Source organism: Gossypium hirsutum, chromosome D13 (genome assembly GCF_007990345.1).
Source record: "Gossypium hirsutum isolate 1008001.06 chromosome D13, Gossypium_hirsutum_v2.1, whole genome shotgun sequence".
NCBI lineage: Eukaryota > Viridiplantae > Streptophyta > Magnoliopsida > Malvales > Malvaceae > Gossypium > Gossypium hirsutum.
The window spans coordinates 59240925-59267751 of NC_053449.1; the positions used below are offsets into that span (position 1 = coordinate 59240925).

At 32.7% G+C, this 26827-nt stretch overlaps 3 protein-coding genes and 1 long non-coding RNA gene across 7 annotated transcripts; 2 read left to right on the top strand and 2 right to left on the bottom strand.

The window, feature by feature from the left end:
• Positions 1-3756: 3756 nt before the first annotated feature.
• On the top strand, positions 3757-6997 carry LOC107888411 (protein WVD2-like 6). 2 transcript variants are annotated; one of them, XM_016812515.2, is made up of 9 exons: positions 3757-4027; positions 4599-4835; positions 4906-5148; positions 5264-5292; positions 5409-5462; positions 5622-5718; positions 5815-5886; positions 5961-6071; positions 6174-6997. In XM_016812515.2, exons 2-9 carry the CDS (start codon positions 4605-4607, stop codon positions 6639-6641), a joined length of 1305 nt encoding a protein of 434 aa, XP_016668004.1. In that variant the 5' UTR covers positions 3757-4027; positions 4599-4604; the 3' UTR covers positions 6642-6997. The 2 variants fall into 2 exon arrangements, with proteins under 2 accessions (XP_016668004.1, XP_016668003.1); XM_016812514.2 differs by having other exon boundaries at positions 3758-4027; positions 5619-5718.
• Positions 6998-8433: 1436 nt separating this feature from the next.
• Positions 8434-12351, bottom strand: LOC107888412 (EIN3-binding F-box protein 1). Its single transcript, XM_016812516.2, has 2 exons — positions 11899-12351; positions 8434-11032 (listed from the first exon to the last, which is right to left on the bottom strand). The coding sequence occupies exons 1-2, from the start codon at positions 11921-11923 to the stop codon at positions 9138-9140; spliced, it is 1920 nt and encodes a 639-aa protein (XP_016668005.1). The 5' UTR covers positions 11924-12351; the 3' UTR covers positions 8434-9137.
• A 3643-nt stretch (positions 12352-15994) lies between these two features.
• Positions 15995-18413, bottom strand: LOC107888413 (uncharacterized). 3 transcript variants are annotated; one of them, XM_016812517.2, is made up of 6 exons: positions 18185-18413; positions 17929-18036; positions 16713-16930; positions 16538-16625; positions 16321-16399; positions 15995-16227 (listed from the first exon to the last, which is right to left on the bottom strand). In XM_016812517.2, the coding sequence occupies exons 2-6, from the start codon at positions 17982-17984 to the stop codon at positions 16174-16176; spliced, it is 495 nt and encodes a 164-aa protein (XP_016668006.1). In that variant the 5' UTR covers positions 17985-18036; positions 18185-18413; the 3' UTR covers positions 15995-16173. The 3 variants fall into 3 exon arrangements, with proteins under 3 accessions (XP_016668006.1, XP_016668007.1, XP_040965263.1); XM_016812518.2 differs by having other exon boundaries at positions 17929-18006; positions 18185-18393; XM_041109329.1 differs by having other exon boundaries at positions 17929-18393.
• A 1946-nt stretch (positions 18414-20359) lies between these two features.
• Positions 20360-22581, top strand: LOC107888414 (uncharacterized). The gene is made up of 3 exons (XR_001681364.2): positions 20360-20444; positions 20919-20998; positions 22251-22581. It is a non-coding gene; the product is annotated as an uncharacterized lncRNA (long non-coding RNA).
• The last annotated feature ends 4246 nt before the right edge of the window (positions 22582-26827 follow it).

Below are 26827 nucleotides of genomic sequence, written 5' to 3' on the forward strand. Positions count from 1 at the left end.
CATATGCTCAAATAGGCATCGTAGCCTAATAACCTCATCTCATCATTGTTGACATGCTTGCCTTCTATGAGGGAGGCTATATCACATCAAAGGCCTCAACAGCAACCACCAACAACCACCTTGAAAGCTGAACAGACTTCAAAAGGGTAAGAGTCAAACCATCATACGAAGCATCAACTTCCTAAAACAAATCTAGCATGTTGACACCAAATCTCTATTTCTTCCCATTCAACAACAAATCAACGTAGCAGAGGTAGCTCGACAAACACCATAATACAATAAGTCCCTACTTGAAATCCTCAAGAAATGCCTAAACACAAACCTTGAGTAAGGAGAGGAAACAAAGCTCCATTAAAATGTGGGAAGCTTCTACAAGGAATAGATGGGAGTGAGGACTTTTACTAAGCTCTTCTCTAAAAGGAATGAGACAAACACCCCATTTGAACAACTGGGGTCGAGAAACGCCATAATGGCAGGAGCATTATTCTATTGAATGGGAAGAAATAGAAGAGAGCGAGAAGAAAGAGGTAGAAGAGCGAGGAGTGACAAAGGAGTAGCAAATGAAAGATAAAGACAAATCAATTGTGCAAGCAATAACTAGCCACCCAAACGATGGTCGAGTTAAAGGTAGGTTCCTAACTGCCAAAGAAAATAAAGGGAAAAGACAAGTGTTTTCATCATTTAAAAAGGGTACACTTAGAATTGCACTTGAACTCATGTGGATCTACTCTACAGAAAATTGCATTAAAGGCCTTAAAATTTGCATTTGCTAATTTTTCTTCATCATTAGTCCAAGTCACTTCAAGTTTAAAAGTTTTACACCAACTACATCATTTGTTGGTGGGTTCCTAACCTGTCAGAATCAAACGTCAAGTTCTTTCATCCATGAACTTGATAAAAGCCTTTATCTTTGTCCTCAAATAGGCGTAATTCATGCCATTCAACATAATGATCTTGGAATTGATGTTCTCTCTATCTCAACAACAATTCAACAATTGGATCTCTGCTTAATGTGCCAAGTGTCTAGCTCTGATACCAAATGAGAATTCGTTTATTGCGCTTTTCAGATTTTCATTCAGTGACAAGTAGACTATCTTACTAATAGTTATAAATTAAGAGATGAACACTAAAGTTTGGTTATACACAGTTTGAGAACTTCATACATCTGTAGGGTATTACTCAAATAGTAACTCACTATAAATCAACAAGTACAAGACATGATTTAAGTCCAACCCACTCATCAAGTTACAACCTCACTCCTATGCTCAATATTTTGGAAAGCCAACATACCTCGTGACACGAAAAAAATTTATTCTAGTGATCACAACTAATGGATCCATGTGTGAGGAACGAATTCGAATTAAAAACAGTACGAAACAATACTTAAATCGGTATGAGTAAACAATGTACACCTTGAGAAAAGCGTTGAAATCCTCAATCGAACATAGTTGCAATGAGTTTCGCTCTAGCCTTTACAGTATCCACTTGGAAGAAGAACGATCAGAAAAACTCTCAACACTTCTTTAGAGAATTTTGAAAACACTTTTTGCTGCCAGACAAATGAATTTCAAGTAACCCTCAAAGAAGGGATAAAGACGTACCGTACCTTTTATTCAAAATATTTCTCATAGAGTGATTTAAGTGGTTTCTATAAAAAACATGATATCCTTTCCATAAAGGATAACAATTTACATCATTCCCTAAAATATTTTTTTGATTGAAATTTATTAAATCCTTATTTAGTAATTGCAATAAAGATATACTAGTTAAAATTATATGAAACCCAATTCATATTTATTTTAGCTGGATTATCTATGTGTGTGCATCAAGTAAGTACTCATATCGTGTCTAATATTTAAATCTATCAGATTAAATTAATCATAAGAACATTTCTATAATAATTTAACCCGTGTGATAGTTAAAAATAACCCTAACTATTTTTAATTCTAATTGATTTAACCATAGAGTGTGACTCCGTAGGATCCTATAACATTAGTAGTAACATTAAAATAATTCTAATGCTACAAACAATGAGTGAATCTAGGAATGCATCACTGCTACCCAAGTTACAGAAAGTCGTGGTTCGACATAACCTTCTATGATAATATTATCATGTAGTATATCCCTTTTCTTGTGATATCTGGATTGAACACAACTCATAGAACAAACACATTAGTATAATCTTTTACTTCTAAAATTTCGAGTAGACTAAGATAAATAAATGAGTACGATATCTTATATTAACTCATTTGAGTATAGTCATACATTTCTCGTCTCACCCAATCAAAGGACTCAGGATATCACTCCCATTATGTAAGGACAAATCCTATATTGGTCATTCTCATCATTCTCATCCCATTACATGGATTATGGCATACCCATAAACAGTCTTTATAACTCAACCATTTACGGAAGACATTTAACTGTGTCAAAGCATAGAACTCACAATGTTGAAACAATGGTGATCTTAAGTCTAACAATCATGCATATAATTATCACTATGAGAATGTAATACCCCAAAATTTTAATATTTGAGAAAGGATAAATGTTTAAAAGGTGAATTAATTATTAAGAGAGAAAGTATGAATAATGAAATTTAGTAATGATTAAATTGCAAATTTTTTAAAGTTGAAGGACTAAAAGTGAAAATTTACCATTTTGGGAAGGGGGAAATTTTGAAGAAATATTTTTACGAATATGATATGGATATGTATTGAAATGAGGAGCTGGAAAATCAAGATAGGGGTTAAACTGAATAAAATAGAAAACTATAGGGACTAAAAATCAAGGTTTTCATAACCGGCCTGATGTCGAACTTGTTAGACCATCGATTCGTTGGTCCAACTAATCCATCCGATTCAATTAAATAAATCATTAGTAATTCATAAAAGAATTAAAAATTTTAGTTCAATCAGTTCTCAGGTCAATTGATTTAATGTCTTTCTCTAAATCGATATCCCGATCTTTTTCCAATCTAACTAATTTAACTGACCGATATGATTTGGTCCGATTCAAACAATCATGCTATTGCTAAACACTCAAATCTTAAATAAAAATTTTCAAAAACACATTTCCAAAACAATGCTATTTTTTTTAACAATCTCATTATAAGTTCTTATCATATTTGTTCTTTTTTGACACAATACCTAAAACTACCTACAACCCCTCCCCAACCCATAAATAAGAGGATAATACGCTTTAACGTACTCGAACCCACGTTCTCTTACATTGACAACAATATTTATACTAATCGAGGTAAAACTTATTCTACCAAAGCAATTTTAAAGTAACTCTCAATTTGACTAAAATTTCTATTTCGTTGAATATGATAATGAGATTCTAACAAATTAAGTAAACACCTCCTAAAAAAGCAAATTAAGTAAACAGATTAATTTCTCGATTATAAATTTAAAATAATTTTTTTTAAATGCAAATGTATTTTTACTTACAATCATGGAGAATATCCAAAGAAAAAAACTATGCAATTAAAAACCGTAATTTTATTGAATTTAAAAAATGCTTAAACCTTCATTTTTTTCCAAAAAAATAATTAAGTTTTTTTCATTTACTTAAATTTTCAAAATGGATAAAAAAATTTAAATCTTTTTTAAAAAAATAATTAAACCCTTTGATTTTTATTTTTATTTTACATTGATGTACTTAAACGGTAGTAATTTTATTGATTTTTTTTAAAAAAATTTGTATTTTCTTTTTTTTAGTAAAAAAATAGTATTTTATTTTAAAAACCGTATTTTGGGGGAGATTTTCGGACATCTATCATTTTGTTGTCTTGTAAGAGAGTGTGACCTTGAATGCAAATGGATTTCAGCATAAAATGACATTTCAACTTACAACCTTCAAAAAATTCCGATTATTTTATTAATTTTGAAGTAGTGCTTGGATCTTGTATCTTCACTGTTTATTTATCTTACCATCTTCCTTTTTATCAGATCCTTTCCATTTTCCTTCGCTACTTCCTTCTAGGCTTCATTCCCATGGAGTTTTGATTTGTCGCACGCTTTACAAGGTAACAAGGAAATTACTGAAATTTTCAACAACAACAAAAAAATCTTGTTTGTTTGGTGGCGTTGAAGATCTCTGTACTCAGTCACTGGAGCTTTACACTATACTTAAAAAGCATCGATTTTACTCGGTTTTTCACTGTTTCGATCCCCCTTTCTTTTTATATCTTGAAAGCAACTCTTGATTTTTTTTAATTCGATTTTTTTTGTTTGCTGTTTATCTGCCAATATGAAGGACTTTAATGTTTCTTGTTTGTTTCTTTCTTAAATTATAGCAACAGAGAATATTACAAATGCGATAAATATATATTCTTTTTTTTTCTGGGAAAATTGTGTTTTTTCGAACTGGTAGGTTTGAGAATTTTAATTTATTGCAAGTTTAATTCCTTTTAATTGGTTATACCTGTAATTAGGCTTGCAGTTTTGTTTTGTTTTATTCCTGCTATAGTGTGGGATCTGATTTGGGTTGGCTTGAAAATACCCATCAAAATGGTATTTTAAGTGTTAATCCCTTTTCATTGCTTGTTTCTTAGTGTAATTAGCCTTGCATTTTAGTTTGTTTTGTTCCTGTTACAGTGTGTGATGGATTCCGATACCGTATCGTCCGCGGGTGGGCTTGAGGTTGCCCATCAAAATGGTGTTTATCCGTCCGGGGATGCGTATGACAGTGGGGTTACAGATAATGCGAACGGGACCATTGCGGAAAGTTTCGAGACTTGTTTATATAATGAAATGGATGACAATGGAGCAACTGAACAAGCTAGAGAAGGGCCAAATGAGTGTGTGGAAAGCAGTGGATTGATTGATTCTAAGGTAGTAGGTCGTACATTCTGTTTTTGAGTCTTTTATTAATTACCATTAGACCGATTCTGTGCGCATGTAGGAAGGGGGAGTCAAAGATAATCCGAAACAATCCGAACCTGATAAGTTTCAAGGCAAGACCAAGAATGAAAAGCCCTCTGTTCCCAAAAAAGTTTCTCCAGCTTTAGTGAAGAAACGTAAAGATGGAAAGATTGCAAAGGCAACAGTGCCAGCTCCGAATGGTGGTTCTGTTGCTACAAATCCACGTATGAAAGAGCCTCTTAAAAGTAGATCATTGAACGAAAGACAAGCCAATGTATCCAAGGTTTGAGTTGGTTGTACTAGTTTCTTTTTCAGCGCATTTTCCCCCTTTTTATTGTTACCATTGTTCCTGCGCTTTTTGATAATTTATTTTCCTCTTCTCTCTGTGCTTCCAACAGCATTCCGAAAAACCAGATGCAGGCAATGCGTATGTACTGCTTGTTCTTTTGTTTGAATTTCTCAAGCTCTAACTGGGCTTAATGTGCTGCATGATGACTGGTCTATGCTCCTGCTTTTTCTCAACTGTTCTATTGTGTGTTACAGGGAGAAACCGAAGCTAAAGCCTCTGAATAAAGTTGAAGGAGACACAGAATCATCGTATCCTTTTCGGTTTCAACATTTTGTTATACTTTCTATCTGGGATTATGGGTGTTGAAACGTGTTGCGATTTGAGTTTTCTTTGCAATGTTGCTTATAGGTTTTTTTTTTTTTTTCTAATTGACATGTTTCTGTTTATCCTTAATTGCATCATGGAAGCCCGACGGCAGCTGATGCTAAAGTTCATAAGATTGGTACTCTTCCAAATTATGGTTTCAGTTTCAAGTGCGATGAACGGGCTGAGAAAAGGAAAGAGGTTGGTGCTTTATATTATATATCCTTTGCATTTTACATTGTCTATTCTTGCAGCAATTTTGCTCAACTTTTAAGTCTTTGCTATTGTGTTGTGCAGTTCTACAATAAACTCGAGGAAAAAATTCATGCAAGGGAAGTAGAAAAGAGCAATTTGCAAGCCAAGTCTAAGGTGTTCTTTTGTGAATGTAACTGCTCATGCTCCAGATTCGTTTCTTATCATAACGATATTTTGATTCTCTGCAGGAAACTCAAGAAGCTGAGATTAAGATGTTTAGGAAGACTTTGAAATTCAAAGCGACTCCAATGCCAAGCTTCTATCAGGAACCTACACCTCCAAAGGTGGAATTAAAGAAGGTTAGTTGAATGTTCCCGTAGCTGGTCCTTCGAATATATATATGGCAGCAGTGACTTTCTCAATATTTGCAACATTAATGATTGTCTATTATTTGGGTGCAGATACCACCTACAAGAGCTAAATCTCCAAAGCTTGGTCGGAGGAAAAGCTCAACTCCTTCAGACATTGATGGTAACAGCAATAACAATCACCAACCAGGCCGGCTAAGTCTGGATGAGAAAGCATCTCAGAGCATCTCTGCCAAAGTGATTTCTCCTGTCCATGCGAAGAAGTCACAGAGGAAATCACTTCCCAAACTGCCTTCTCAGAAGACAAGTTTGTCCGGTGCAAAAAATGAGGAACAGAAATCCAAGGAGTCTGATCAGGAAACGACAACTAAACCGAAAGCAACATCTAAAGTAACAAGGGAGGAGAGTACCGCATCATCTTATTTGAAAAATGAAGAATCATCTCCAATTCAACAACTGGAGGCATTTTCCGGAGCTAATTCAGGTGGAAGTCAGCCTGACTTAGATCTAGGGCCAGTGATTGGAGACTTGGAACAAGAGCCAATTGCGGTGGAGCATTAAGTATGGCAATGGTTTTAAGTGGACACTAGTATATAAAGTTCTCGACCTCATTTTGCATAAATAAGGACGACTGAGACTGAATTATTTGATGATCAAAGGCATGGAAACTGGAAACTTCTACATTATGAGTGATGATGATGTCGTCTTTTGTCTTCTCCGATATCCAGCAGCTTCGGTAGGTTTGCAAAGGTTGCTGAGGTTGTTTGCAGCATTGTATGTCCTAATTTATGTTGTTCAAGGATGGCTTATTTTGTTTCTGAAGTTGTCTGCTGTTGGCCAAACCTGCTTAAGTCCATTTATATTGTGTAAATTGCTCTCTGTTTGTTCTATGAAATTAGTGTCTTGCTATTTGCAGAGATTGATTATCTATTTAATTTTACATTCTTTTATTGGTTTTTTCTACTTCTTTTTGTTAGATTTTCTTTTGGGTATTTTTCGTGTTTGTTTTATGGTCTAGGGATCATATGACCGCCTCTCTTAATAATTTCATCTTCAAAGTTTAAATTTGTATTTTTTTCTGTTGGCTAAGTAGGTAGACAAAAAATCAGTCAAATTCAATAAATCGAATTGATTTATTGGGTTAGACAGTTTATTTAGGTTAATTGATTATTTTTTGGATAATAGTTACTTAATATTTTGATTCAATATTAAAATAGTGAGGGATAAAGTCAGAAATTTATTTTAGGGGTTAAGATTAAATTATATTTTTTAAGGAAGGTAAAAGTATAATTTTATCACTGTATTAACATATTATTTCATAGTTTTTAAAGGAGTTATAAAGAAATTTTATCATCTTAGGGGAATCGAAGTGTAATTTAAAATTTCAATTTTTTTACAGGGACTAACCCTTAATGCGGACAGTGAATTTAGTGTTAAATATTTACTTGCCAATAATTAAATATCTAAATAACTGAACCAAATTATCCACTTAATTAGTTCAAATTGATAAAAACTTTTATGTTAAATTTTAAATATAAAATATTGTAAATAAGCATCAAACGTAATATATGCTTAATAAAAATATAATATTTTTTGTACAATTATTTCTTTGGCTTTCAACTTTAGAGAAAAAATTATTTTAACTTTTTATTTAAATTTTAGCTCTTTTTTAATTATTAAACTTGGCATTTTTTTTATCAAATTACCTAAAAATAAATGAAAAAGTTAACGTTTTTTAACTCTACTAATATTGCATACACGTGAATTGTTACGTGAATGACGTGTCAGCATTTAATTAATTTTTAAAAATTTTAAAAATTCAAAAAATTATAAAAACCATTTTTAAAATTTAAAAATTGTTAAATTTATTAAACAATAGAAAAAATATATTTTTTATATTTTCTAAATTTTAAGAAATTAATTTTTTTTTTTATAAAAACCATCAATACATTTCCTTTGTCAAATTCGTTGCCCTAACCATAATCAAACCATAATAAAATTCAATCAATTTCATAATTTGTAATTTTTTTCTTTTATTTTATAATTAAATAAATCTTTAAAAAATCACAAAAATCAATTAATTCAATTAATTTGGTTGAAAAAATAATAGCTTAAATGATTTTATTCAATTATTGATTGCTTTCTTAATAGTATTTGGTGATTATAATAATGGATATTTTGGTGATTATTCAGATTATTTTCAAATAGGAATCTATTAGTAACCTTTCATTTGATGCTCTCTTCCCGACAACCCTTTGATTTTTTGTTGAATGCAGCCACAAATACCAACCTCACCTCAAATCAACAGCAAAATTCCCATTACCACAATCATATTCCTACTTCACATCATTTCTACAGACATCAAAAGTTTGATCATTTTTATTTATCATAATGGGGAACATAAACATAGATGACCTCCAATGCCAGGTTTAATATTTCATTATAGTTGACAGGCTGTCGTAGATTACAACAGTTCAAAGCCAAATGAAACCAGTAAAAGTAGGGTTTTGGTAAAAAAAAAAAAACAACTACAAGAGTTGTCATGGCAGAGTATCTAAATTGCTTGCTGCCATGGCCAAAACCCATATGAAAGCTGGTCACCAAACTTTGAACTGCCAAAAGCAACCAATGACTCCAAAACCCAACCATCACGTGCAGAACATTGAGTTCAAAAACGTGAAAGACTGGGTAAAACCAACAATGAACAAACTACAACACTAATGAAAGCTTAGCCAAAAGGCTAAGCAAAAACACCATAACAAACTGTAAAGATACTCTAAATTCCAGAACTAGGCAACTGTATTCTCGGGGAAATTCGGCCATCGAGAAACCAACACCCATTATCAGGATTCAAAATCTAGTAACAGGTCTTTGATGAAAGGGAACCTGCAAAAAAAACAAGGGAGAATGGCCGTATTCCCTGGAAAAGGGACTGAGTTCGGGAAGATAGAGGACTCGCAACTGATGGACCTAAAAATTAAACAAACTGTTGCTACTCACAAAGGGTATCTATAGGCTTCTTGATTTGATCAAACCTTGTTTTGTTGATAATTTAGTTCAGAAAAGGATATCACACCTCCAGAGCTGCTCAACGAGTAGGTCAACTGTGCTGCTGCTGATTGCCTTGCATTGTTGTAGGTTTAACCCCAACAGGGTCTGACCCAGTTTTCGAAGTGAAGGCATGCTTTTGTCAGAGACCTTAGAGCAACCAGACATAGAAAGGATCTGCAGTTTGATCTGATTAGAACGAGCCAGAGCTGCAATTCCAGAATCAGTGATTGCACATTTGGAGACATCAAGATCACTGAGTAACTGACAGTTCTTTGCAATTGCAACCAAACTAGCATCACTGATCTTACAACCTTCAAGATTCAGCATTTCTAGAGTCCACCCATGCAAATCAGCCATGATACAGACAGCTTTGTCACTTAAATTAACACAACCGCTGAGATTAACCTTCACCAAATCTGCCTCACGAGTCTCAAGCAATGGAAGAAACCCAGCGTCTGATATCCCATGAAGCCCGCTCAACTCTACATGCTGCAACTGAGGGCACAACTTCCCTAATGCAGCCAAGCTGGCATCACCAAAACCAGGGCAGTTACGGATGGACAGTGATCGAAGGGATTTGCAAGGCAATACAGAAGGCAATCCCAGGTTTAGGTCCTTTATACCATAGCAGTTCACGAGAGAAATAGCCTTCAACTTTGCACCACAGTTAAGAAGGGAACCGAAAAACCCAAATTGGGTGATCCTGTGGCACTCCTCAAGTTGCAAGCTCTCTAGTGAACTAGCTGTTTTGGCAAAAGACACCAACCCTTTATCAGATAAGAAAGCACATTTATGGAGGCATAACTGTTTCAAATTTGGGCAACCCTTTCCGACAACTTCAAGTCCCAAGTCCGTTACACCACGGCAGGATGTAACTGCAAAAGATTTCAATTTCTGTAGCCCATGACCATTACCCATTACCCAGAAGCCCTTTTCACTCACATTTGGAAGACTAATGAGAGAAAGATCAGTCACTGCCTTGCCATAGTGTCCTATAACAGCAAGAGAGACATCGGTGATATTCAAGGCCTGGAGCTTTATTTTTGTGAGGGTAAATGAGGCTGAAGACAACATGCTCGCAATTCCTTGATCTCCTATAAGGGGGCAGTCTTTGATCGAAATAGCCTTTAGATTCGGACAGCAGCGAGCAAGAGCTTGGAGGCCTTCATTTTCAATGTTTGCACAACCCTCAATGGTCAGATCCTTCAAATTAGGACAGCCCTTAGCAACAGCAAGCAAAGACTTATCAGTAATTGCAGGGCAGAGGCAAAGGTCAAGCTTCTCTAGCTGGTGACACCCATCAGCAATCTCAAACAGACCTTCATCTCCAACAGAAGACGAATCCCACAATGAAAGAACCCTTAGAGAAGGGCACCCACGGGAAATGGCCCTGAGCCCAACGTTAGTCACTCCACATGTGGAATTGCTTCCTCTAATAGAAAGCTTACCCAATCCTCCACGGCTTGCAGTTCCTACAGCAATAGCAGCAAGTCTAACATCTGTTGCTTTCTTCCCTTCCAAAACCCTAGAGAGGTATCCATCACCCTCAACATCTTGATCTTCAACCTTAGAAACAACTCCACCCTTGTTGTTATCATTGATTTCATCTCTGTGGATGTTGCTTACAAGCGTAAGCCAGCGCTTGGAAACACAAGCGCAGGAACTCCTCTCTTGGCCTCCAGGTAACCATCTGAAGATTTCAAATAAGCATTCATCAGGGAGAATCTCAATTGATGGGTTCTTCTTCTCAACCCTTTCTCCAGAGAAAACAATGGGGGGACTGATGCGGGACCTCTTGTGATGAGGAAAATATACATCCACATGATGTCCAAGGGAGAAAAAGAGACTTGACTCCTTGGGGTTTGGGTAAATTGACCCCCCAGGGAAAAAATTATCACTTCCTGAAAACCAATATCAGAAGGGTTTATGAGAACAAAGCAATCTAGCAAAATACCATAAGGAAACCGGATTAAAGAATTTGACAGATATTTCCATTTAAATACAAGTTGTCAAGGATATTGTTAACAGCATGCAGCTCTCAAAAACCACATCTCTACTAATATCATGTCCAACAAATATAAAGAAACAATAAGGATAAGATCCATGAACAAGAAGGAGCTCTGAATCCATGACAAATACATAATTCCATCTCAGATATAGTCCTAAAGAACCATATATTTCAGAACAAACGATTACAAGTCATTCAAAATAGACTGATCTACAACCAGCACACCTCCATAGCTTTCAAGTTGAAAGATGAGTAAAACCACTGACAGATTCAACTAAAAACTAACCAAGCTCTCCTCTAGAAGATCAAGCTATTCAATATATCAGATTTGTACAGGTCAACCCATGAGCCGAAAACTAATGACACACACAAAAAAGGAAACAAAAAAACAGATAAGTTCTAAGGAAACCTGATCTACTACTAGACTACTTCACTGCCCCACCAAGTCTTCACAAAAACCAACTAAATTTATTTCCCTATATCAACATGAATTCAAGTAACTCACAACCAAGACTTCAAAACCAAATACCATTGAAAAACATGGTAACACCAAAATTGAAATATGTGTGTATGTGTGTGTGAAAGCCATTAATCATCTATGATCTTTGATCAGTACACTAGGTTACCGAATGTACTCCCAAAATTTCTAAAATTTGTTCACAACAAAAAGGGTGTGATCCATAAACCAAAGTTACACATAAACGAAAACCAAAGACAGCCAAATAGAAAAAAAGCTGAATTTTAGCAAGAAGAGGTTACCACTAAAAGAAAATAGCTTTGACATGAGTACAACTCAAAAAACCCCGGGAGGTCAAATCTGCACCGTTCCTCGCCCCAAAACCCTCCAAAGAGAGCAAAAAAGAGAGACCCAACAAGGAAGAAAACCGAAACTTCAACGTGTGTAGCTTGAAAACAGGAATGCATGAAAAAGATTGAAGGTAGAAGGACGTGGAAACCCTATCAGATAGGGCAAAAAAAAGGAGAGATAAAGGAAGTAAGAAAAGGAAAAGGAACGAAAGACAGTGAGGGAAGGGGAAAGGGGGTTGGTTTTATTAGGAAGAGGAGAGGGGTTAGGGTATGTGCGATAATGCACATGAGATGAAAGGAACCCAAATGCAATGAACTTGACCCCAATTTTTTGGGGTTTCGTTTCGTTGTTGATTTTCTCTCTCTTCTTTCTCTCTCCCCCTACCATTTCAATACCGCTAACCGCTTTTGCCGTTTCTGGTTTTCGATTCCCGCTTTGTTATCCTCCCGAGCGTTTGTTTGGACACTCGATTAAGCTAAGCTTTTACGTTGCCAGTAAAATCCAGTGTTGGAATGAGCTACTCTTAACTTAGCTATATGTCAATAATTCTAATTTTAACTCAAAAACTTAGTAGGGTAAATTAAACCCTAAATAATTTTAACCTAAAATATTCAAATTTAAAATGATCAAACCTAACCAACTGAAATCTCAAAATTGAATGACTTTGATGGATAATAATACAAATTTAAAATTGACCCAGCGTGAGGTTGGTTCGATCGGGTTTTCTAAATTGGTTGAATCATCCATCATAATTCGCTTCAATTCTCGATTTCTCCATATTAATTTTTTAGACTTATTTTAATAAAATGAGTTTTGTTTGATGCCTTTTAAATATTATTTGACAAAATTTCATAAATATTTCTAAAAAACAATAATCTTTTAAGAATTTTTAAATTATTTTTACTGTTTCAAATATAAAATATTTATTTTTATATCATAAAAAAATTAAAATTAATTATATATTAAATAAAAAATTAATTTCGAATAGTCACAATTTTTAAACATGCATTCCATAAATTATTCAAATACCTTAATTTAAATCGATTTTCAATTTAGTCCATTTTTTTCTCAATCCTTATTCAAATTGGCTTGGCCCAAACTAACTTCACCCCTGGAATTTTTTTCCTTTTCGAAATATAAAAAATAGGTTATAATTTTCAACAATAATTATGGGTTAAGTTAGGAAGAAGAATGGAAATTGTATTGGAAGGCATGTTGGGAATAAGATACAAAAATTTATAGTGATTTGGGTATATTTAATGGAGTGGGGGAAGCTTCTTAAATCTTTTGTCTTACCTAAGTTTTTATTTCTGTTTTGGTGGGGTATAATACAAATCCAATGTTAGCCATCCCCAAGTTAGGTACATTCATCACCCATTTTAATTATCTTCACACACACTTCATTATTTTAGATTTAAATCCATGTATATAAAACTTCAAAATGCTCGATTAACATGGATATTGTTGTTAATGTAAGATAACGTGAGCTTGAAGAGCATTATCTTTTTATTTATGATTTGGGAATGAACTATGGGTTGTGTAAAAAAGTACAAATATAATCAGAATCCATAATGAAATTATTAAAGAAAAACCCAAAACTTGGAATATTATACGTATTTAACTTGAATAAAAAAAGTTCAAGCCTCAATATGGAAGGAATTGATAAGTTCAAGACCTAACTTACATTATTTAAATTTTAAATAATAATAATTAATTGTTGACTACCACATCGATGTCATGTCATTAAAATTAACAAATGTTTACTTTTACATCTATTTTGACGTGATTTGATAAAATTTTAAATAGAAGGTGAAAATAATTATTTTAAAAGATTGTTATGCAAATTATTTTAATAATTTAGACAGATTGAATTAAGTGGGAACCTCCTTAGATTAGTGGGTTATCTATTAGACTCTTGTTTTCATTTATGTGTATATATATATATATGCAAAAAGTTGTTTACGTAGGCATCAAAGTCCAAGGGACTAATCATTCAATGACTAATAAGCCGCCAGTTTAATCATCAAAAAATATACTAATTCGATTCGGGTTTTTGTAGTTTAGTTCGTTTTCAATTAGACGATGTCATTGAATCATATCAAATCATATAAATTCGATTCGGTTTTAGCTTATTATATTGGATATTGAAAAGCCCCAAAACATGTTTAAAATTAAAAAAAAAAGTCCTAATATTTTTTGAACATATAATCTCAAATATAAACCCATTCAAAACCGGAAACAGAATTCATTGCTTCTAAATTCTAAATATAACTTTTATTACACTTAATTCTACAATGAAATGAAAAATAAATCCTAAATCTAATTTCAACCTCAGTCTCTCACAAATTCATTGCTTATTTGTTATTGTTGTTAAAACTTCTAATAATTGAAGTGTTCATCTCTTTTTTTCTTATATGTACTATGTACTATGTTTTTTTTCTATTATTATTTGTTAAAACTTATAAAATTTTGGTTATCATTATTAACATTTTCCAGATGGGTGTCTTTTTTGTTGTCGTTACACATTATTAAATACAAATAATTTAACATTTGATTATGATGAGTGAAGATTAAGAGTTATTAAATTAAGAATTAATTAAATTTTTAATAAATATTTATAATTATAGATTTTAAAAATTATTTTTTAGATGAATATACTTTTGAGATTTTATGAATAATTGAAAAAAAAAAGAGTCAAACAGTGTCTAAGAAACACAAAACAAAGATAATTTTATCTAATTAAAATTGAAAAGTCCAAATTCAAAGACAATTTTGTCTAAATAAAGTCCAAAAGCTTAAAGCCCAAAAATAATATGGCAACCAAAAACTCGAACCAAACTAGTTTAGTGCGGTTTGGTAATAACTGGTTTCTTATGCCCACCGATTCAGAAAATGAGAAAAACAAAAAAAAAAATCAAACAAATCTCACCCCTAAAAGAAGGCCTTATATATAATTGTATAGTTAAATTCTATCCATGTGCTATAATTTGGTCAATTTTAGTTCCTATACTTTTCAAATTAGTCAATATTAGTCTTGACTCAAACAACAAAAGTTAAATCTGTTTGATTAAATTCAATTACTAGTCTTGTACTATGTGTACAGTTGTAGAATTAGTCCTTATTCTCCAGATGAATCATTCTAAGTAACTATACTTTTCGAATTTTAAAATTTCAATTTTAACGCAAATGACGATTGTTAATCCATTAATTGAATGTTTAGTGAGTAATATATGAAAATAACTAGCCGACATAGCATTACATATATGATAATATGTTTGCCATATCAGATTTTAGAAATAGCAAACCTTAAGTTAATGAATTTAATAATTATCGTTGCAAGAGGACTAAAAACTTAAATTTTTAAAAATAAAGAGATTAAAATTAATTTAATTAAAATATAAGGATTAAGTGGACAATTTTCTCAAAGTACAGGTTGTTGCCGCCTCAGTAGTCAGTACAGATATATATGGTCTAAAGAGAAAAAAAGCAAACCTCAGCATTTGTTTCAAAAGAAATTTTTATCATTAAAGCATGGTGTGGTGTAGGTCCCTACGCCCCCCGGTTTTCAGTGTTAAGCCAAAGCCAAAGCCAAAGCCATATTTATCGTCAAATTCCCTGAATGCTTCCAAATAGTGACTCATTAATCATGTCATCATGTTGAATCACATTTGTTTTTATTTTCAACCATAATTATTATCACTACTAATACTAATCAGTTACAACAACAATAATAATAAAGCATATATTTTAATGATATTATCTGAAACATTTAACATATGCATGACATGGTTCCATCATTCATTAGTCAAATTGCTTTAGTTGGATAATCACCATCTGTCTCATTGTCTGGTTATCAAGAAATATCAGAAAAGAGAAACTATTTCACTGTCATGTTTGGCCAAATTTTTATGGCATGGCCCCCTTCTAATCGGATCAGTCTTTTGCAACTTAAGAATGGACTATTTTTGTTTCCCCGTATGTATATGCATCCACAAATGACTGTATTTTTAATCACAGAGAGAAGGGTCCAATAAACTGATAGAGAAATACTAGAATATTGGATCCCCTTTTTTTCTTTTGGATCATTGATATTAAATTTTCATCTCCATCCAAAAGGATTTGTAAACTATAGTACAAATAATATACAGTGGAAGAATCCAACGGATCAGGACGATCTCGTTAAATTCCTGGAAAAATGTTTCCCTATGTTTTTTACATCATTCTGCTCAGTCATATAAGCCCTCTTGTTCCCAAACATCGTCTAGAAAATCCACCAATTCCTGTCAGTGAAACCGAACAAGACCTGAGGAACCATACAAGGCGGAAATGATGTTTTTAACAGGAAACGGTTTGGTCGGCAGTGAAAAACTTACAGAAAGTGGAAGTGGCTTCGGGAACGGCTTAGTGCTCCCATGCAAACTATCATCGACAGCATTCCAATTGCAACTGTAACTGTGACAAATATGAAATGCAAAACAAGATCGTGTAAAAAGTTTGTCAATCAGGGTATTCTAGAGGATTTTTGCATTCTCTTTATCCCAATTAATCTTCCCTACTTTAAAATTATGAAAAACAATGAAAATTTCTAACCTTAACATGGATTCTCGAGGTTGTGTCCGCTTCTCAGACTTTTTATTTCCAACCCATTGTTGCCTTGTTTGGTTCCAAAGAAGAAGGCCTGCAAATTCAAAAATGCCATTCAGAAATTTTACTTTGATATGATTACCAAAAAAAGAGGTTGATTGTCTAAGACATATGAACTTGCCATGATTTACAAATTCAGAAGGACGGCTAGTGCTGCCAGAAAGGTCAAGGGAATGACTTAATATACTGATTGATGAAATGCTTCTTTGGGGCTTGAGAGGACTATTTTCGATTTCACATGCACTGCTACTCCAGAAATCTTCAGAAAAGCTAGATCTCTTCAATTTCCAGTGTTGAGTAGTTAGACCCTTAGATGGCCGAAAGCATCCAAGACAACCACTGCTCTGTTAAAAACCAGGATTAATCGCATGTATGATTGGAATCAACTATAACAACTCAATGCTGGATCTTGTACAAGGAAAACAAAGCCATTAACTTGGCAACCATACATCTGAAATAAGCATATGAAACTGAGGTTCGAAATAATCAAAGAAAATGAAGCTTCAAAATGTGTGACATTGAACACATAATCAATTACAGAAAAGTTGCTATGTTTTGGCACTAAAAGCAACCGCAAGCCACAACTACCAGCATGTCAAGGATTAAATTTGTTTTGGCACTAAAAGTAAACCACAAGCCACAAGAACCAGCATGTCAAGGATTGAATTTGTTTGGGCACTAAAAGCAACCGCAAACCACAAGTACCAGTCCAACCCCTTAACCTACAGCTTAATTGCAGAAACCTTATGAGCCCTCAAACCGATATGTATTGCCGAATCTACACGACATGTTGTACATATCTAACCACTATATTTTGCACATCCATATCCAATCATAGTAGATAAAAGAAACTGCCTCAAAATTGTAAATAGGCAGCACCGAAAAGTGCTTTGTACTTAGCCTTGAATGTTCCCACCAAGGGGAAGGTAAAGAGTATGTAAATAAGCTCTGAAAATACAACAAATGAACAACAAGGTTTCTTCCCAAAGCATCTCTCAGTCAGAGCCAATTAATAAGACCTATTATCTATATCTCGAAACAAAAACGCTTGTGTCATGCAATCAGCAACCCAGAACTTCAAGCAAAGAATGATCCAAAATCGAAAACTCCCACATACATCTCATCTTATAGCTTTGATCACACAAGTAAGCACAAAAAAAAAAATAATAATAAACCCAAAATCCCATACTAACAAAAGCAAACTTAAAAAGCTACACAAACAAAACATTAAAACTCCCGTCTTATAATCCAAGAAGGCTAAGAGTAAGAGGACTGATGTGATAAATATCCAACTCAAATAAACAATATAAGAAGAGATGAAGAAAAAAAAAACTGACCCCATGGAGGCAAAAAGAGCAGAGATCCAACGTGGAAGGTAACCAGAAGATAGCATCTAAAATCCCCAAAGCAAAACCCTAATTCCAGAAAGGAGAAGACTAAAATTCCTGAGAGAACAATAATTAAAAATAAAAAAGTTAATAACTTCCCTTCCAATTCCTTACTTCCCAACTGTTTCCCCTTCGATTCTTGGTAAGAAGAAACAAAGGAGAGAAAAGGGGTTTTCCAGGAATGAAAGAAAATGAAAATGAATACCTTGAAAACGGCATAATTAGAAATGGATATGGATATTCAGATTGATTTTGGCCTTCCTTCGGTCACTGATTCGACCAAAGGGCCTTTCTCTCTCTGTTTTCTATTTTTCTTTTCTTTTTTTTTCTAAATTAATCTGTCTTCAAGTTTTTACTGAATTATAAATTGTTTGGGGGAAAGGAAAATGAAGGAAAAGGAAAAGCTGGGTGGACTACGTCACTTCGGAAATGTGGGGTTGAGAGAACAATTAGGATTTAGACCATAGTAAATGTTGGTCCAATTAAATTCATTTTTTATTAATTTGTATGATAAAAAATTTTATTAAATCGATTGAGTATTAATTTGATTAGTTTGAGTATTGCTTTTAATAGATTAAAGTATGAATTCGAGTGCATTGAACTACATTATACTCTTATTTATGGATTAGGACTGGGTTATGAGTAATTTTAAGTATTGTATAAAAAGAGTGAATATAATCGAACTTATAATGACATTGTTAAAAAAATAGTTTATTAAAAAACAAGGCTTAATTTACGATTTAATCTTTGAAATTTACATGTTTTATCATTTTGGTACTTAATTTTTTAAGCTCAATCTGATACCTAAAATATCATTACGTTACATTATAGTTTTTAGTCCATTTTCCTAATAGATGTTAAAAAAAATTGATAACCAATCAAATCGTGCCACCTGTATTTTATAAAAAAATATTTTATTACATATATATATAAACTTTAAACTTTTATAAAATAAGTAATCCCAAAAAATGTAAAAAGTTATAATTAAATTTTTGTAACTGGCGAGCTCCACTCTTGTAATTGGGTCACTGTGATTACGGGTTGGGTGTCTAATTGTCCAAGCGTTAATGATAGTATCTTGTACCTGAACCGGTGGCTCACTTTTTCTAAGTAACGGAGAAGAGGACCGAAACATGTCAATTAAAGACTCTAGTAAGAAAAAGATGGGTTGTCAAGAACGTAGAAGAGGTAGGATGGGCGGTTGGTCAGATCTCGTCTGGATCTTACATGGACGGTAGTTGGAGTCGGCGACTCCTCTAGGTTCCCCCATCTAGGATCCCTAGGGAAGAGGATAAAGTTGGCCCTCGCGAACAGCTTGATGCACTATATTCCTTCAAATCTTTGAGCGAAATGCGGCTAAAGGAAGGAAAATCCATAGACCAACCCCATCATCTCCACCCTATAGGAACTACGAGATCACTCCAAGGACGCCTTCGGCGTCCAGGGGTCGCAGACTGACCATAGAACCCTGTTTAATAAGTGGAATGCATTAGATGTCTGCTTTCAAGTTAGGCAGTAAAGGTCGGAAAAGGGCAATCACTCATTCTTAAAACCAACATTCTTAATACCAAAGAGTCAGACGGAGGAAAGCTCTTCGCTGTTCCTGGTTCCCCTGTAACAGGATCCTCCGGAACCAGGAAAATCCTTAGTTATAATGGGATCTCCATTCACTTTTGTTGCTTCCCTCCCCAATCAGCGTAAACCCACGACAGTTATTGGTTGGGCTGATAAAGAGAATGGAAAAGACTTAAACATCAAAGGGAAAATGTGTGTCAATAATGAGATGAGATTAAGGATTTGACTAAGAATTTTCTCTGTTTTGATTGGTCAAGGTTGGTTCAGTAATTTCTAATTGGCTAAATTGTTGGGTTCTAGTCTTGGAGCAGTTAATCTTTATATTTTTCCAATCACTTACACAATTAGTATTTCTACGGTCCCTTTCCCTAATTTTTTTCAATTGTCTTTCCTTTGATGGCTAAAATGTAACAGCCCGATTTTGACCCTAATCGGACAAAATTGTTCCGGGACCACAAATTCGAGTCAAAAAAATATTTTTCAATTATTTTTGGTATTTGCAGTATGTGAATTGATATGTGTAAAAAATTCGTATAAAAATTTGATCGTTTGAGTGCTCAATTTGATAAAATAACTTAATCGCGTAAAATGAAAATTTAGAAGGTCAAACTTAAAAGCACCCAATTGTTGTTGTCTTTCAAAAATGAGGGTTTTAAATGGAAATTAGGCCATTTAGTAGATAGTGGGCAGCAATGGTCAATATTGCCCTTAAGTTATATGTTTTATAATTTATTTAATTAAGGTTAATTTAGTCATTAATTAAATTATAATATTATAACTAAAAATAAGTAATGAAAAGATGAATATTTCATCTTTCTTAGCCGAATAGTGAAAATGAATAAACCTTCCATGGCTTTTTAAAGTTTCGGCACTTCCATAGCAAAATTAAGGTATGTTTTGGTTTCGGTTTTTGATAATTTTTATATTTTTGAGATCGTTGCTTTGTGTACTACAAGACCCATACTTTAATTTTAGAATTTGATGGTGATTTTGAGATATGCCATTAATGAATGCTTGAGCTTTGTGATAGTTGATGATGAAATATGAAAGATATGTAAAGGATTAACATGTTTTGTCTTTGAATGTTTAGTGAAATTGAGTAATTAGGGTTAAAATTGTGAAAATAAATTTTTGAGGGACTAAAATGTGAAATAAATGAAATGTGTGGACTTTTATGAAGCCTATGAATATTTGGCCCTAGCATAGTGTGGGCAAATTTTGTGTATTTCGTGTTTTGTGCAAAACGGACTAAATTGTAAAAAGTGTAAAATGTCAGGGGCAAAATAATAATTTGCCCATTTATGTATTTTTGGATTTAATTGAATGTTTTGATGAATAAAAAGGTTAAATTTGAATATGTTTAGATCAAGAACGAAGAAAACGGAATTGCATCGGGGGAAAACGAAAGTAGTCGAGTAATCGATCGTGTCCGCCGATATCCGAGGTAAGTCAATTAGCAAGTAAATGTTATCTAAATTGAATATATATATACATTTTTTTTACCACACATATGATAAGTTAGAACTTAAAATGTATAAATTAAATAAAACCTTGTAATTTACCTATAGATTATAGCCGAATATAAGAATTAATATTAATAAGTTGATGTTAATGATTTACGTTTCATGTATGTTAGCTAAATATGCTATAAATTCAATGATTCAAAACAAATGGTGGAATAAATATACATAGATGTGTAAATTCGAATGTAAGGCTTAATTCTTTGGATTGAATTTAAGTTATGAGTTAAAGATATGGTTCTAAAGTATATTATAAGTTCTTGTAATAAAATTTAAATACTATGAATTACATATATTTTTGTGCGTATTGTTAGAACATAGTTATATACGTATATACATGTTCTTAAGCTGGAAAATTATGAATTTTATAGGTATAAGAGGGTTCGAACATAGATTACAAAAACATTTGTGCTGAATGTAATGCTTTTTTTTAGTTATACCTATGTGGTCCGAATGTAAGTTTACTATGAAGAATCGAATATAATTCAATGTTACGGATATGCAGTTACTGAGTAAGACTTATGTAATTATAAATAACTATACGAAAGAGCGTCTTTGTATTTGAGATTCTCAGGCTTGTGCCTGGTAGGCTTAATGCCGGTGAAATATTCAGACTATACGTCTAGCAGGCTTAATGCCGGTGAAATATTCAGACTATACATCTAGCAGGCTTCATGCCGGTGTACGGAATCAGGCTTTAAGCCTAGCAGGCTATGTGCCGGTGAATTTATCTAAAACGTGTGTTCAGAAAGTTCTTGTTAATGTAATTTTAAATGTAGTCGGACATGTGAATGAATTATATCTGCAGGTATGTATTAATTAAATGAATGAATGGAAATAAGGTAAGTTGTCTATTCGGAATGAAATATCATAAGTGTTTGTAATATTATAAGTTACCAATTTTATTTAGAGATGTAAATTGGCTTAGTTGATAACTAAGCTACCATAACGAAGGCTTATATATATATATATATTTATATATGGATGAGTTAAGGTATGTTTAGATTTAATAGAAAGGTATATGGAATTGAAAGTGTAACCAAGAGATGTATAATATCCTTATAAATAATTTAATTGTTCTTTTATTTTATTTGTTAAATTTTATCTATGCTATTGACTTACTAAGCTTTAAAATGCTTACTGTATGCGTTTGTGTCTGTTTATTTTGTCTTATAGATTTTGAGGTGGTTACGAGTTTGGGATCGTCAGTAAAGTTTATCACACTATTGGATAATTACGGTATTTTAAGCTGAAATTTTCTTGAAACTATGGCATGTATAGACTAGTTTGAAATTGTTTCTTTTGAGAGTATATTTGTATTAAAGCCATGCGAATATGGCTTAATTAGCTTGCTCTACTCGATTTTGGATTGGATTAAAGACCATGCACATTTTGGTTTTGGTTTGACATTATAGGAAAATTGTAAGGTAAATAAATGTTGTGTGTGTGGTTTATTCGAACTAGGTATGAGCTTAATATACATATAACATGGTTATAGGTGAAAGTATACATTATTTTAGAGAGGAATTTGGTCTTGAATGCTAATGAAAAGTTAAACTTGAGAAGTTGGATTCTATATGCAAGTATATATGTTAAAATGGGGTATGAAATGCATTTTTATAAGGTGATGAAATAAAAACTTTGGTAAATGATATTTGTATAGATAATTACGTGTGTGCATATGCGGTTTTAGTATTTATATACATATATATACTTGATAATTAAAGTTGGCCTTAAAGTTTATAATATTTTGGAATAAGGCGATGGTTGAATATGCATGTTCGGCTTGGTCATAGTAAATATTAAGTAAAATGTTTCACATTTTAATTTAGCATCCGCATGAGATATATATATATATGTATAATGGTGATTTATCAAAATGTTTGACATTAATGATGGGGTGGTTGTTGTTAAAAAATGAACTTTTGCTTAAAAGTATATTTGACTTGTTAAATATATAATATGAGAATAATAAAGTTGAAAGTATATATGCAGTTAGTGAGTAGAGAATAATAAATTATTGAGTTATAAATTTATGCAAAGGTTGAATAAAAAAAATGCTATGTACTGGACCTGTATTAGTAAATATTATATATATATTTGTATATATATATTCATATAGAATGTCTTGAAATTTGTTTGATTCAAGTACATACGTGATAAGAAATATAATTATGTATATAAGATTTGCTAAATTGACACAGATATATATATATATATATGTATAAATTGCTATATGAAACTTAAGTTTTTCTTTAAATGAGTATATATATATTATTTATATTCGAGTATACCTTTGATTAAATTTGGTTGCGTTGATAAGGAATGCAACTATGTAATAATTTGAATTGTCCAGTAAGTATATTTAGCATTGTTCTTGCGTGTTTAAGATTGTTCAATAATTGTCTATAATCATGTTAAGTTCAGTAATGCCTTGTAACCCTAATCTGACGACGGACACGGGTTAGGGGTGTTACATAAAATTTGTCTTCAATTTGGATATGGAGTTTTGGCATTTTCATTTCTCTTGTTATCAAGGTGGGAGAAGAGCACTATGAAAAAAGCCATGGTTTCATTAGGTCTGCCGTGGTTTTCATTAGAGTTATTAAGAAAATGAATTTAGGAAAATTAATAGTTGATAATATAATATTTATTTTCAATAAAAATGAATTTAAGTTAAAATTATATTATGAAATGAAAAAACAAAGATAGGCTAATTTGATTGGCCACTAATTTTTTTTTAAATCCGTTAAAAAAATGGGTTAAAAACTATAATAGAATAATACTTTATGTACCAAATTGTGTCAAAAGAAATTTAGGTACCAAAGTGGAAAAATTAGTAAAATTTAAGGGCTAAATGTGAATTAAGCCAAAAAAAACAAAGGCATAATGACTTTTTTGGCCTCTAACTTTAAAAAGATACATTTTAGCATTCCATTTAAATTTTCGCATTTTTTAACTCTTAAACTTGAATTATTTGTCAAATTACCCTAAAATGGATGGAAAAATGTCAGTTAACTTTGTTAACATGGTATATACGTGAATTACCATATGAATGCCACATCAACAATTAATTAATATTTTAATTTTTAATTTTTTTAAAAGTTTTATTAAAATATTAAAAATATATTTTTTATATTTTTAATTTGTTTAAAAAGTAATTAATTACTAATGTGGCATATATGTGTACCCCACATGGATGCCACATCATCAAAGTTAATGAACATTAACTTTCTCATCCATTTTTGGGTGATTTAACAAAGAATGCGAGTTTAATAGTTAAAGGAGGCGAACAATTAAACAGAAGGCTAAAATAACTTTTTATATAAAATTGGAACATCAAATAAATATAATACTTCAATATTTGTACACTCAAATAAAGAATATAGAATACAATTGATATTATTCTTCTCAGAAGTATTTGGAAAAATAGACCGGAAACTAAAGCTGAAAACTTGGTAAAAAAATTGACCGAAAATTTTTTCTAAACAGAAAACGGGCGAGCTAAGAAAGACAAATAAGAGATTATTGTTTACTTGTTGTGAAAAGTGAGAAGAATGACCTATTATTTATATTGTTTTTTGAATGGATTAAATGGTAAAATGGTAGTGTCGGTTTTCAAAAATAGTAGAGTACTTCCCTCAACTGAAAATCTTCTGCAATAGTCAGCGTGGTACATGTCATATACATAAACACGAATTGGGTCAAGCAACGACAACCATATGTTAAGCCTTTAACCCTTAATTACTAAATGAAGATAAAATGCAAGATTATATTTAAACCCTCTTAGAAGTCTTTCCTCAACCAATGTGGGATTCCCACTTTGCATTACCAACAAAGACGGCGCATTGGGTTATTTTGCCAAAGAGAAAAGACAAAAAAGACCAACAACCGTGGTCGTTGAGCTAAGTTGCTTATGGACATGTCAAGATGACAAGGGAAGGGTAAAAGTTAGGATGGATCAAAAAAGATATGAGCTCGAAGATGTGGTAAAATTAGGGGAGAGCAATTTTCAATTTTAGTAAAAAGAATTGACCCATTTGTGTTTTTTCAGTTTTGGTTTAGTTTGGTGGTGCAGGTTGGTTCGTTTAGACCTTAGTTTAATCGAATGATTCAGTCTATTATTGATCTTTCAATCTTGAAATCGAAACAATTTATTTTATATTATTTTAAAAATATTTATTTTTATAATATATAATAAATATATAACTATATCAACCTGAATCAAAGTGAATTTGGTTTGAACGATTATTTCAACTAAAATCGATCCCAAAAAGTTCATTTCAATTAAAATAAAAGGGTAAATTACACCAATACAATCACTTAACTTTGGAGTAGTTAACAACTCAATCACCTTGGTTTCACTTCAGTCACTTAATTTTAGAAAAATAACAAAATAGTCACTAACGTTATCAAAAAGTGACAAATCAGTCACTTATTAACTTTTTTCGTTACTATCTTAATGGAACCGCTGATGTGGCCAGTTAACTTGCCATGTTGGACAAGTAGTCAAAGGTCAAAAAGAAAGAGAAGGTAATCGGTTAAGGGTAAAAAGAAAAATAAGAGAAGAAGAAGAAGAAGAAGAAGAAGAAGAAGAAGAAGAAGAAGAAGAAGAAGAAGAAGAAGAAAATGGAAGGAGCTTATCTCCATTGCAAAAAACAGACCATTGAACCTGGAGTTGTTTTTGTAAGAGAAAGCCATGTTGGACAAGCATCCAAGTACCATTGAATAACTTAGAGCTTATCTCCACTAGTTTGTGAAAGAGCAGATAAATACATGCAAACAAAACATACATGTGGTTAAAAAACAACTGTAAGAAAAACAAGAAAAAAAAAACTTGATTTGCTGGTTGAATAAGTCCCTTATTGCTCGTTTTCTTCTAATGATCTTTTGTGGAGATGGACTTAACCAAACTTTTATTCCTGGCTTCTTTACTGGCAATAACTAGCATAGACTCCTCAGATGTTGCAGCTTGGATAGAGGATACAAAGTTAGATGGCAGGCTTTCATCCAATTTAGTTACTGGAACCACCTTGGAATGTTTAGCTACAATTGATAACGACTTGGATGTTAAAGACTTAGTTCCGGGTTTTGGCTGCTATACAATACTCTCCCGGCAAGCATCCAAGTCCCTTTGAGCTTGAGATAAGCTAATATCGCTAGCTGGAATTGAAAGTTTGAAGGACCTTACATTTTCAATAGTAGGTAAGCTACTTGACAACAAGGAATCTGCAACCTTTTCTCCAAGAGAAATAATGCAGGCTAGCTTAACCTTAACTTGTACCGAACCGCTGTTCTTTAAAGCCCAAAAAGCTGAAGTTTTTTATATTTTTAATTGATATAGGTAATGATTGAAAATAAAATTGACATAAAAAGTGAGAAAAGGTTTGGGGTGAGAAATGATAATAAAGCAACACAATGAATTTGAGTTCAAGAGGAGTCAAATGGAATGCGGAGTTGAACCAACACAGACCAAAGACTGAATCTTCAAAAATTAGATGAGAGAAAGTTGATTTTAGAATGGAGGAGGGGGGATAGGGATGACAATTCATTATCTTTGGAGTTTGGAAAACTCACTTGCAGAGATGCAATATGGGATTGATTTGAAAATTAGAGGCATCTTCATTTTTTCTCTTCTTCTTCTACTGCATAAACTTTAAATTGGTGCTAAAGAGATTGTTAAAATTGGTGCTCACAAGTTGGTTGGACGGTTAATGCCACCAAGTAATCCGTCATCTGCCATGTCACTTTGC

Bases quoted from the DNA above. Each gene is read 5' to 3' on its own strand.
- LOC107888411 (XM_016812514.2), top strand. From the start codon at position 4,605: ATGGATTCCGATACCGTATCGTCCGCGGGTGGGCTTGAGGTTGCCCAT. The intron at 5,463-5,618 runs GTATCCTTTTCG...ATTGCATCATGG, and splicing joins GAAGGAGACACAGAATCATC to AAGCCCGACGGCAGCTGATG. The intron at 6,072-6,173 runs GTTAGTTGAATG...ATTTGGGTGCAG, and splicing joins CAAAGGTGGAATTAAAGAAG to ATACCACCTACAAGAGCTAA.
- LOC107888412 (XM_016812516.2), bottom strand. From the start codon at position 11,923: ATGTCAAAGCTATTTTCTTTTAGTG. The intron at 11,033-11,898 runs GTAACCTCTTCT...ATTGGTTTTCAG, and splicing joins AAAGCTATTTTCTTTTAGTG to GAAGTGATAATTTTTTCCCT.
- LOC107888413 (XM_016812517.2), bottom strand. From the start codon at position 17,984: ATGCTATCTTCTGGTTACCTTCCACGTTGGATCTCTGCTCTTTTTGCC. The intron at 16,931-17,928 runs GTCAGTTTTTTT...TTAACAGAGCAG, and splicing joins GCTCTTTTTGCCTCCATGGG to TGGTTGTCTTGGATGCTTTC. The intron at 16,228-16,320 runs GTAAGTTTTTCA...TTTCACTGACAG, and splicing joins CGAAGCCACTTCCACTTTCT to GAATTGGTGGATTTTCTAGA.